Raw genomic sequence first — 12,980 nt, forward strand, 5'->3', positions numbered from 1 at the left:
TTTGAAGGTTGACTTTTTTTGTATTAAAAACACTTTTCTTTTATTGGGCGGATGAAATATGCTAATTTTTTGAGATAGGAATTTTGGGTTTTCATGAGCTGTATGCCACAATCATCAATATTAAAACAAGAAAAGGCTTGAACTACTTCAGTTGTGTGTAATGAATCTAAAATATATGAAAGTCTAATGTTTATCAGTACATTACAGAAAATAATGAACTTTATCACAATATGCTAATTTTTTGAAAAGGACCTGTATATACCATTTCCCCTACTAAGGAGAAAGCCTTCTTATTGTTGAGGCTCCCATCTCTACCCACTATTCAGGCTAAGGAAGGAACACCCTATAAGTTAAGCCCCCCCTGGTTACACAGCCCTAGCAACAGCAGTGACTAAAACCATGGCTGATGAATGAGGGGATCTTTCCAACTCACATGGCAGCACAGTGACTTCACTGATTCAATAGGCCTCACATACACAGCAATGCTCTGTGTACACAATAAGCTATGTATGTACTGCCCATCAAAGGGGAAATAAATACCATATACAACTTACTCAAAAACAGAGTACACTTCCCCTTTAAGTGCAGCACTTGTCATGGGATGAGAGGTGACTTCACAATCAGGGATTTGGCAGTTGGTTTAGTCCGTTGGTTGGCATAGTGGTGAGAGGTAAGGATTCATCTCCTCTGATAGATTTGTTTTGCTAAATGACCTTTATTTTTGTTAAAAAAAGAGGGGAAATGGTTGGGTGACCACCCCCAGACTAGTGGATGTTGGTCATCTCACTGATTTTAGTGAATTTGGAGACTTTTCCCCTAAAGTTGGCTTTGGAGATGCCTTTAATCTTAGCACTGCTTGGGAGACACAGACCCAAGATTGGACGTTATGCAGGGCTGCCAGCAAATAAACACTATTTTCACTCGGGCCCCCATAAAAATAAAACATTTGGGGACCCCTGTGCCACATGTTAAAATATTTTAATTTTTAACTTCTAAGGATAAAGCCTTCCTATTGTTGAGGTTCCCATCTCTACCCACTATTCAGGCCAAGGAAGGGAGACCCTATAAGTTAAGGACCCCTGGTTACACTGCCCTAGCAACAGCAGTGACTAAAACCATGGCTGATGAATGAGGGGATCTTTCCAACACATATGGCAGCACAGTGACTGCACTGACTCAATAATCCACACATACACAGCAATGCTCTGTGTACATAATAGGCTATGTATGTACTGCCCATCTAAGGTCAGATAAATGCCATATGCACCTTACTCATCAACAGGGTAAACTTACCCTTTAAGTGTAGCACTTGGCATTATTATTATTAACATGTATTGTCATGTGATGAGAGCTGACTTCACACTCAGGGATTTGGCAGTTGGTTTAGTCCGTTGGTTTGCATTGTGGTGAGAGGTAAGGATCCATCTCCTCTGATAGATTTGTTTTGCTAAAGGACCTTTATTTTTGTTAAAAAAAAGAGGGGAAATGGTTGGGTGACCCCCCCAGACTAGTGGATGTTGCTTATCTCACTGATTTTAGTGAATTTGGAGACTTTTCCCCTAAAGTTGGCTTTGGAGATACCTTTAATCTTAGCACTGCTTGGGAGACACAGACCCAAGATTGGAGTTTATGCAGGGCTGCCAGCAAATAAACACTTTTTCACTCCATAAAAATAAAACATTTGGGGACCCCTGTGCCACATGATCAAATATTTTATTTTTTCATTGTACAGAATAACATTTATTAGCAAGTTGCCTGCACTTTACCTTAACATTGCCTGGCTGTGGGGGCAACAGGGAAAAATGGTAGGGGCATTATTGAATAAAATATTATTTAATTACCGCTCCTTAGTTACCCATTAATATATGGTACTTTGGCCATGTTGGCCCTTGAGCACTTACTGCCACATTGTTTGTGCTATCAGACCCCTAATTAATCTCACTTTGGGTTTGGGCTGGTTATTTACCCCTCTGCCCTTCTTTAAATGATGTTTATGGCAGGGGGCATTTATGAACACTGGGTAAAGTTTTACTGGGGCAGTAATCCATGTTTTTTGGTTCTGTCTGAGCCAAACCACGTGCAATCTTGCCCAGTGTTGATAAATGAGCCCAACTTTTCTGACTCCAACAGAAACGTTTTGCTTAGTTTAGTCACAGGGCCTGATTTACTATTTGTGTGGGATAAATCTAAATTATTTACTGTATTTATATAGAGCCAGCACTTTGCATTAATAACAGGGATCTTACAATAATAACAAACAAAGGTTTACAGAGTAAATCATTTCCTCTAAGTTCATGGTCATGCCCCTATAGAGGACTAACTGCTGATTGGTTGCTACTGGCAGCCGCACTTTTGCATTTAAGCACCTAAATTGGTAAATAAGCCCTTGTGTCTATTTAATCTCCTAGGTAACCCCTGAATTATCTTTTAGAGCAGCATTGTTGTCGGTTTATGTCAATTATTAAATTATTTTTATTTTGCCTACATTTTGAGGTAAAAATAACATACCAACTACTTGCTAGGGTCAGTAGCCCTGGCAACTGGAAACCAAGGCAATGGATGGGCAATATTGTGGCTAATCTTAGTATTCTTTAATACTTAAATTCCTGTTTAAACCATCTTGTGTTTATACTGCATTCTGACACAGAATGGGCTTGTTGCTATGGTCAGGGAGCTTAGCAACCAGATATCAAATGTTGTTATTAATTACAAAGTAAAAACATACAATTGAAATGATGGATTTGGTGTTTTCCTGCTATAAGAAGTGTAATGTGTAACTGGAAATGTTACACATGGAGATCTAACAAATTAATGGACCTTTCCAAGTGTCATTACCCATAGCAACTAAACAGAAATGTACTATCATTATTATATTGGGTTGAAAAACCAAAGTGGGAGAGGCCAACAACAGCCAATCAAAATTCACTCATTGACTTTAATTAGGGAAATTTAAGCTGCTGCCAATCTTACAGCTTTGAGGCTACACTCACCAAACTTGAATCACATAGTCATGGGGTTAGCCTTAATGATATGATGATGATTATGATGAAATATGATGATTGTTGGATGCCTAAAAGTGGGCGGAGTTGTGAATAGCCAATCAGATTTTACCTATTGACTTTCAATGGGGAAATCCAACCTGCTGCCATTCTCACAGTATTACTAGGGGACTGCAGTTTTAGTTTAGAAAAAGTGGGTGGAGCCACCAACAGCCAATCAGATTTCACCTATTGAATTTTATTGGTTTGATGCCAGGGTTCCCAAATTTTACACAGTCAGTCACTGGGTGACTACGTACGCAAGGTTAGAAAAAGTAGGCGGGGCCACCAAAAGCCAATCACATTTCTTTTATTGTTTTTAGTGGGGAAATTTTAACTGCTGCCATTCTCACATGTGTAATGTCAGGGTCCCCAAACTTTGCACAGTCGGTCACTGGGTGACTACACTCCAAGTTTAGAAAGTGGGTGGGGCCAACAATAGCCAATGAGATTTCACCTATAGACTACATACGTTTAAATTTAAACTGCTGCCACTCTTTATATATTAATACAAAGGTCACCAAACTTTGCAGAGCTAGTCACTGGGTAACTGTGGTTCAGAGTTAGAAAAAGTGGGTGGAGCCACCAACAGCCAATCAGATTTTAACTATTGATTATCAATGAGGAAATTCAACCTGCTGCCATTCTCACAGTATTAACACCAGAGTCACTAGGGGACTGCAATTTTAGGTTTTAAAAAGTGGGTGGAGCCACCAACAGCCAATCCGATTTTACCTTTTGCAGTCATTCTCACACTATTTATTCCAGGGTGCCCACTGTTTGTCACTGGGTGACTTTGACTCAAGGTTAGAAAAAGGGGCACACCCACCAACCATCACAATTTACCTATTGACTTTTATTGGTTTAAATTTAAACTGCTGCCATTCTGCAACTATTAATCCTAGGGTCAGGGCCGGATTTCTACTTGGGGCACCCCAAGGCCGCCCCCATTCGGCGCCGCCGCGAATGCGCATGCGCCTAACTTGCGCATGCGCGAACAAGCCCCCCCGCCGTGACCGCTAATGCGCATGCGCAAGCGCCAAACGTAGACCTCCCATACGGAGCAGTGGGGAGATGTCCCCATTGCTCCGTATGGGAGCAAAATGTTAAAATTTGCTTGCCGCGGGGCGGCATGCCGCCCCTGTGTATGTGCCGCCCTAGGCCCGGGCCTTTGTGGCCTTGCCACAAATCCGGGCCTGCCTAGGGTCCCTGAACTTTGCAGAGTTAGTCACTGGGTAACTGCAGTTCCAGGTTAGAAAAAGGTGGGCGGAGCCACCAACCGCCAATCAGATGTCACTCATTGACTTTCAGTGGGGAAATTTAAATTGCTGCCATTCAGACACTATTAAAACCAGGGTCCCCAAACATTGCACAAAGGTTTTTACTGTATAACTGTGGTCCAAGGTTAGAAAAAGTGGGCAGAGCCAACAACAGATCAGATTTCATTCAGTGGCTTCACGTTTTTCAAACCAACATGAAGTTTGTTCTCAGACTTCCCTTTCAAGTTATAATTTGCTGTAGAGCAGCCAGAACTATTTGAGGTTTCTATGAGTCCTGCACTTTTGTTGCCAAGTCACTCAAAGGGCATAACGGGGCCTTTCTCACTAACATGGAGTGAATGTCACCAGTGCACTATGTCCTTATTCTAACTGTACCAATGCTCATTTCTGGCTACTGTGAGCAAACTTACACATATTGTATTAACAGGCCCAGTACCTGCTGGAAGTGATGCATAGATCAAGTTTAGGGTAAAACAGCCAGATCTCTGCCTTCCTCTGTATTTTAGAGCAAAAGTTTTGTGACAAATGCTGACTTTTTATCCTTTTTTTCTTTTATCCCATACAGTGTTGTGCGATTTTTTCTGCGGTGCTTGAGAGCGATCTTTCTTTTACAGGATTTTTCTGGCTATTCCACAGTTCAGTTTTTTCCATTCTTTTCTGAACTAGTGTATTGAATAGCCAGATTCGACTGAAGGAGAGACCCCCTCGGGGTACCCCGGCCTTGTGCCGGGCCCCTCGACTTCAGCCAGAAGCCAGAGTCATCTTAGGCTTCTGGTTCTGATCATCTGGACATCGGGACAGCAGATATCATCTGGTAATCTTGCAAATCCAGTTGTTACAGAAACCTTTTGCCCATGAGAAATCTGTACTACGGCAATTACAAGTCTCCTGAAAATGCCTTTTACATATGGTGATCCAAACGTTGGTGAATGATAAGGCATTTTAAGGAGAATTTTCTTCTTAGGGGGTTGATAAATCTCTTAATGTGCTATTGCCCTTAGAGCATGTCTGCCCTAAATAAACTGGGGGTGCCACTTTGTTAGATCTCTTTCCTGGGCCTGCGCTCCTTTATGCAATAAGTACCCTGACCAGGGGAATGTACTGCAGGCAGCCATGTCACAGTAGTGAAACCTTCCCTATTGCTGTTAACATAAGGCTCATTTGTACACCTCTTTTGCCTTTAGGTTGCTGTAGCGCAAGGAAGATGCCGGCGCTTCGGGTAATGTATCTGTTTCTTTTCTAGTTCCAAAAAAAGAGAAACACACTCTCCTTTTTACACATTTAATGGAAAATATAGCCTCTTACGCATCTCGCTGTCTGTTTTAGTTCTCACTAATATTGAGAGAGGTGACAGGTGGAGTGGGGAGGGCTAATGACAAACAAAATGCCCTAGCCCTTATGCCTGACATGCCGTCACTATTCTCCTTAAAGCCAGATACGTTTCAAATTGTATCAATAAAGCTCTTTCTTTTCATTTACAGATGCTACTCCGTGCCCTGGAGGATTTCAGGGCAGAATATACTAATTTTGAACAAATTCTTTCCTATTACGGTAAAATCTTAAATATTAAATCATAAATTCCTTAAGTCATTGTGCTTGTAAGTAGGCCAACAGCTTTTCCCTGGGATTAGAAAGTGTCACTCCCAGCATTCCCATGTACATCAGCAGCTTTATTTTGCTTAAACTTGATTCACCCAAGCTACTTTCTTGGTACCTGTACAAACTGGGTATGCATCAACGACTGTGCTGAATCCTTTGAGATGGGTGCATATGCAGTCCAAAAAGCCCTTGCCAGGGGCAAATAGATATAGCACTGCCTTTTTTTCTGCAGCATTTGGTTTCTGCTTTCTTGGTATCTGACTGCCCTTGTACCCAGCTTGGATCAGTTGAAGTGATACCTGGGAGCAGGAGAAAAATGGGGTTGTATCACTCTGTAGTGAAGAACCCTGGGCTTGTGCTAGTTAGTCCTCCAGATGGGAGAAAATGATTTTGGTCTCTAGTGTATGGCTATAAAACTATCACCACCGGTGCTCTAGACTTTATTGGGGGTTATGTAATATATAATATTTACTGTACAACTGCTTAAAAGCAAACATTTCATTGTTGGCTAAGGGGTTACTGCACTTGGGCAAACTTAGCGACTTTTATTACATATCGGGGTATGTCGTCTGAAAGGTCCAGTACATGCTATTAAATGGGAAGTAGTCTACAAGACATGACACAAAATATAAAAGATCAGAAAAGTGACAACACTGGCCAAGGTTGCAGCATTAGATGATTATATGTGAATTTATTTCCTTCCTTTAGCTCAGTGCTTAATAAAAATGTATTTTTCTCTGCAGAACTTTTTTACAGGCGGCATTTCGGAAAGATGGAAGACCTGTAAGTAAAACAAAAATGCTCTTTTTACATGTTCAGTATTGTTTGCCATTGCCCCAGGAAAGTCCAAGGCCAATAAGGGTAGAAAATGGCATTCCTTGGGGCCCATACCCTTTGTGATGGGCTGCAGGCTATGCTCTGTGCCTTGTGCCAGATTTAGAATCTGCTGCAAAGTAAGTAAAGGGCTCTCCTGCACCTTGTGGCACCTGAAGTTCTCTACTTTGTGTATCTTTGTAAAAGATGGGGGTGTTCCAGGGGACAGTCACATACCCCCAGCCATTTGCCCTCTCTAAATTTAGCACTGTCACATGCAGCCAGTGTCACATTCAGAGACAGGTGCAGTCCTTTGCACAAAATGGTGCCATGTGCACAGTGCAAAAACCAGGTGCAAATCCTCTTGCCCCATGCATGGTAAATGAGCCCCCTTATGTTTCTACCTTTAGTATAGATAAACTCTAAGCAGTGTTTTCACCCAAGTGCCCTATTTATAAATGTTCACTCAATTTTGGCTGACTTATTTTTCCTTTCATTAATTCTCCTTGGGATTTCTTTTTCAGAGAACATTTTCTCAGATCGTATGCTGCCTGCCATAAAAACATATATAAGGATAACATCGCCAACTACTTGACGATGATCAAGTATCGGGTAAGAAAGAAATCCAAAAATATATGTTTAGATAAATATTGAATAAATTACATTAAATAGATTGCAAACCCTTGTCCTTGCATATTTCATAGCTGGATCTGGACTCCACATGGTGAGATGGCACAAGGCTCAGGCAATCCATATCGGACTGGTGTGTCTGGGGCCCACCAGGAATACAACCCCAATTGTAAAGTCCACCAGGCTTGCTTGTGCCCCCCCATATAGCGCTGCATCACATTTTATTTGACGTGATTAGGGGTGGAGCATTGTTACCGGGTCAGACAGGGGCTAGTTCTGCGGGGGCCTGCTGGGGTTTTTCCCAGTGTCCAATGGTCCAGTCCAACGCACATGCGCATCCTTTTCGATCACATATGGAGCACTGGGGACAGGACACTCTGAAGTTTTTTTGCACATCCCATCCCCAGTGCTCCATATGTGAGAATATTTTACTTGCAGCTGGGCAGCATGCCACCCTAGGCACAGGCCTTTCTGGCATCACTACAAATCCGGTCCTGTGTACACGAGCCCCTAGGAGTCAGTCAGGGAGTCATAATTATAATGAGGATATAGAAAAACTACTTGCAGAACTTACTGTGGGATCCAGCCTTTCCCTTATAGGTCTGATCACAAGAGGAATAGCACCGATTCATAGATTCCATTCTCACACTGCTACCTTTTTCATTTTACAGAAACAACTGAAAGTGCTGGAGAGGGCTTATTACCGCCTCTATAAAATTCTATCTCGGTCTCCTGTAAGTATTATTATTGTTATCACAGAGAAATCTATTATTTACTGCATGCCTCTATAATAATTGGGGAGGTGGGCTTGTAAGGTCACCCACCAAGTGCCATTTTCACCAACAAGAAAAATCATACATTGTACAAAATGGTACAATACAGTATGGGGTTATTAACTGACACTGCATAGACCTGTGTTACAAGGGACCCCATGGGTGCAGTAGTGACAATGGTACAAAGTATTGCTTCATATTGTGTCTCTTCTACCACAGAATGTCCATGAAAGAAGAAGCATTAGGAGACAGTACTTCAAGTATAAAAGACTCCATAGAGTAAGTTGATCACTGCTCACTGTTCCTGATGCTTTTTTGAATATTTATTGTAAAATTTCTATAGGATAAACTAAGGGACTGATTTACTAAAATTCATTTTTTACTGGCCTTGAAAGTTGTATAAACTCGGCATGGTTTAAATTTGAATCACACTTGATCATTGTATTTATAAAATGTCACTATAATGCTTGAATCGTTCGTAAAAAAATCGAAAATAAAAAACTTGACAAATTCAAATTTAAAAGGACATTCGTTTCCATGAATCCTCTTTATTTTTTCCCAAACAGGAATTTCTCCAGCAGCCATTTTTTTGAGCATTGGCTCTCATTATTGGAAAACAATAATATGTTTCATTTTCACTTGAAACAAGGGGAAACAGAAAACAATGAGGCTGTCACTGACTATTCTATTCCTCTACTATTCTCAACTATTTAAGGGAATAGATAGGGATTATGCAGTAACCCATAGAAATCACTTGATAAATAGCTCTAATGAGTCTGTTGAAAACAGGACAACTGTAAATGAGGTAACAGAGTAACATAGATATTATGTGCAAGTACTATTTTCTCAAGTAAGGATTATAGTATAGAACTTCATATAATGCACAATGTTCTATATATTTATTTATATGGAATACCTATTCTCAGGAGTGCTGCTGCCATGAGGTGAATTGAGACATTCGCCTCAGATGGCAGCACCCAGCAAGTTAACAGGGGTGGCAAAAATCCACTCGTGGTAACTTAAAGCCAAAATTTCAATTTTCAAATCAGAATTTAGGCTCTTCTAGTGTAGAAAGTGCTATTGCGTTCTCTGCATTGGCGATGTAGCCCCCCCTTGCCCACTCTGATGCAAAAAAACTACATGCAGGGGGAGCAAGGAGGTGGCATCAGCTTTGCCACCTCAAGGTGGCTAGGACGCCTATATACTAAACTAAGACTAAGGGGTATATTTATCATGCTGTGTAAAAAGTGAAGTGAAAAATTAGTCGCCCTGTTTGCGGGCGACTAATCTCCCCAGATTGCCATCCCACCGCGAAAATGTAAATCGCCGGTGGGATGGCATAAGCGGTGGCGCGATTTCAGTGAAATCACACAAGTTGCCTCGAGAGGCGAGATGCCAGTCCGGGGAGATTAGTCGCCTGAGACACGGGAGATTTGTCACGGGCGACTAATCTCCCCATGTGCCAGAGCCCTAAGTGTAGATACTGAGATCACAGTAACTTTGGATATCTAAGCAGTCAACCAAGTAATTTCTTAAGGGATTTATCTGCCATTACATCACCAACCAGTATTTTACAATCTCAATGCCCTTATCATTTAAATGAATATTAGCACCATCTATAAACACAGAATCATAACTATTTTTTTCTCTTCCCTTGGCTCCTATCCTTGTTTCTTCCCCTGCCCTCACAGACTGTAAGAAGAAATCTACGGGTCATCAGAAAAAAGATAATGGAAAAGGAAAAGGAGTTGGAAGAAGTTGCTGGGTATGTTTTCAGCAAATGGCACTTTTCATTCCAGTTACTGACACACATGAGCAATGTATTTAAAAAAAATGATGTCTTAAATGGACAGTATGCGCCTAAACACTCCTTAACACAATAAACAGGACTTGGTTACAGGTCCCCTCAAGAGATCTAGAAGGTTTATGGTTTGGGGAAGTACAGGAACATAACCATCACATATATCTCACTTATTGCCCTGATCACAAAATATGCCTCCATGTGCCTGCATTAAAAACTATGGCACGCAGAGCGGATCGGATGTTGGCCTGAAATACGCAGTAGCGGACATTTTCCACCTCTGACCTGTGATCTGTTCCGCTCTGTGTGCCCACACTCTGGTGGTTGTCGTACGTTTTTAATGTGGGCACACGGTGGAGTGTAGGCAAGTGGATCTGCTTCTCTCAGCCTGGCCACAAAATGCAGGGCTCAGATAAGCAGATATATGCACCGTGTTCCTTTGTCCTAATACTTAGGTAAAGGCGATTGGGATATATTATTCCTCCAGTTATAATAACTGTATTTTAAATGCTTGGGAAATGAATGACAACAATAGCTGATTTTAATATTTTTTTTTCTGTTCAGGACCAGTAAACTTCAAGAAGAGCCTCTTGCCCCAGAGAAGAACAAAGGGCAGGAGCCTTCTGCTTCAAGGGAGGAGGAGGAAGTGCCGCCTGAAGAAAATCTGACCCTTGGAAGACGGGTTAAAAAAGCGGTGACAAATAGATTGCAGAGAATATGGGTAATAAATTTATATTATTATATTTATGTTCCAGTTGCTTAGACTGTCTTTCCAAGCAATTGGAGCAATAGAAAGGCAGCCATAGCGAGTATAAATCTCATACACTCTGCAGGTTGATAAGCCAGAGGCCATAATTGCTAGGTGGGTCTATGGCCCCTTTAGGTTGCACTAGGGGCTTAGATATCCCCTTTGAAAATGGGTTTTTCCACTGGCAACTAGACTGGTGCTGGTCATCAATATAAGAATTAAAGGTGCTATTTCAGTTAGCTGATATGTGGTAGGCATAGACTAAGCCTCTTATATTCTAAAAAACAAGCATTTATCTGTAATATTATTACATTATTGCTTTTAGTTCAATAATCCCTTTTCTTCTTTTTTCAGATTTCCACCAGAAGATTCATGAGGCAGGCTTGCTGTCTCCATCCTCCCCCAGCTCCCTGATTCCCTTCTTGTCTTCCACACAAGCACACAAGCACAAGGGCCCACCCACCGAGCCCTACACAAGCATCCACACACCCACCCCTAAAAAATCGCCTGGCCACCCTACCACCCACCCGCCCCAACAAAACCGCCCACCCGCCCCAACAAAATCGCCCAACAACCCAACGGCCCCAACAAAATCGCCCACCCGCCCCACCAAAACTGCCCAACAACCCAACCGTCCCAACAAAACCACCCAACAACCCCCCCGCCCCAACCAAATCGCCCGCCTCCCCGCCCCAACCAAATCGCCCGCCCCCCGCCCCAACCAAATCGCCCGCCCCCGCCCCAACCAAATCGCCCGCCCCCCGCCCCAACCAAATCGCCCGCCCCCCCGCCCCAACCAAATCGCCCGCCCCCCCGCCCCAACCAAATCGCCCGCCCCCCCGCCCCAACCAAATCGCCCGCCCCCCGCCCCAACCAAATCCCCGCCCCAACCAAATCCCCCGCCCCCCCGCCCCAACCAAATCCCCCGCCCCCCCGCCCCAACCAAATCCCCCGCCCCCCCACCCCAACCAAATCCCCCGCCCCCACCAAATCCCCCGCCCCCCCGCCCCAACCAAATCCCCCCCCCCCCCGCCCCAACCAAATCCCCTGCCCCCCCGTCCCCCCGCCCCAACCAAATCCCCTGCCCCCCGCCCCAACCAAATCCCCCGCCCCAACAAAATCGCCCCAACTAAATCGCCCGCCCCAACTAAAGCGCCGCTCCCCAGTCCTTAGCAGAGTACATGATCCAGGGTGTAAAACCGACTGCCGTTTCTAGGAGTCAGAAAGGAATTTTTACCCTCAATGCAGATTGGCCTGAGTATTGGTGGTTTTTTTGCCTTTCTTTGGATCATCATCTGCTTCCATGAAACCAGCTGTGGCCCCTGGGATCACTTTGGCTCCATGCAGACCTAGCCAGAAGGTAACATCACACCCCTAGGCAGGGCTAGGTCCATTTTTGCACAAAGAAGGGCAAGGAGAGGGAGCTGGTTTGTTACTCTTGGGTGCTTCCCAATTGCCCTGCTTTTGAGCCTACAAAGTGTTTTGGGAGCCACAGCTTGTTTCAGGAAAAGCCCAACCACCTTTTGACTTAATAAATCCTGTTACCCTAACAGATTTTCCCATAAACATGTCTCTGTGTCTTTGTGAATTCCTATGATAAATATTGAGGGGAGGGAAGGTGCTCCTAAGCCTGATTCTACTAAGGTGACTGACCAATTGTGTGTTGGAGTAAGAAATACCTGTGGGGGCTGCTCAAAATGGGAAGGGCAGGATGGGGTAAAAGTAAGTGATATTGCTGGTAGAGAGGTTTAGTTGAAGAACTGAATGGGTTAATATCTCTGCAGGGGGTTGCTAGAATTGTGCTGTGGAACTTAATTGGTTAATATTTACACAATGAGTAATAGATACAGGGAGGATATCCCACATTACTATATTAATTGTTGGAGGATATTGCTTTACTCCATAGACTCTATGGACTCTAAATGACAAGGACTCTAGTATGTTGGGTGAATATACAATGTGATAGGGGGCCTTAGATAAGAAGCTGCCCTAGGGCAGAGACTAATGTAAATAATTCCAGTGTATAAGTGTATATATGTGTGGGTACTATATAAAGGCTAACAATAACAACAGTAATATTAGTCCTAACAAATAACAATACTTGCAAAGCTTTCCTTATCAACTGTGCTTAGTGATGTCTTCAGTTCTAAACAGTGGTTAGTGATGTAGCTTGTGTTTCATGATATTAGATGCCATTGTGTGCAATTGGATTCCATGGCACCCACACCCATGGGCCAACCTGCCCACATAAGTTCTCAGTGTATTTGCTGGGTGGGTGGGTAGATGTACAAAGGTTGC

At 43.1% G+C, this 12,980-nt stretch overlaps 1 protein-coding gene across 1 annotated transcript; it reads left to right on the forward strand.

The window, feature by feature from the left end:
- The first annotated feature begins 5,017 nt into the window (after window positions 1-5,017).
- LOC116412321 lies at window positions 5,018-11,124 on the forward strand. The gene is made up of 10 exons (XM_031906426.1): window positions 5,018-5,132; window positions 5,503-5,537; window positions 5,800-5,869; window positions 6,661-6,700; window positions 7,255-7,342; window positions 8,032-8,094; window positions 8,353-8,412; window positions 9,825-9,898; window positions 10,499-10,655; window positions 11,037-11,124. The coding sequence occupies exons 2-10, from the start codon at window positions 5,523-5,525 to the stop codon at window positions 11,094-11,096; spliced, it is 627 nt and encodes a 208-aa protein (XP_031762286.1). The 5' UTR covers window positions 5,018-5,132; window positions 5,503-5,522; the 3' UTR covers window positions 11,097-11,124.
- The last annotated feature ends 1,856 nt before the right edge of the window (window positions 11,125-12,980 follow it).

This window comes from Xenopus tropicalis, chromosome 7, assembly GCF_000004195.4.
Source record: "Xenopus tropicalis strain Nigerian chromosome 7, UCB_Xtro_10.0, whole genome shotgun sequence".
Lineage (NCBI taxonomy): Eukaryota > Metazoa > Chordata > Amphibia > Anura > Pipidae > Xenopus > Xenopus tropicalis.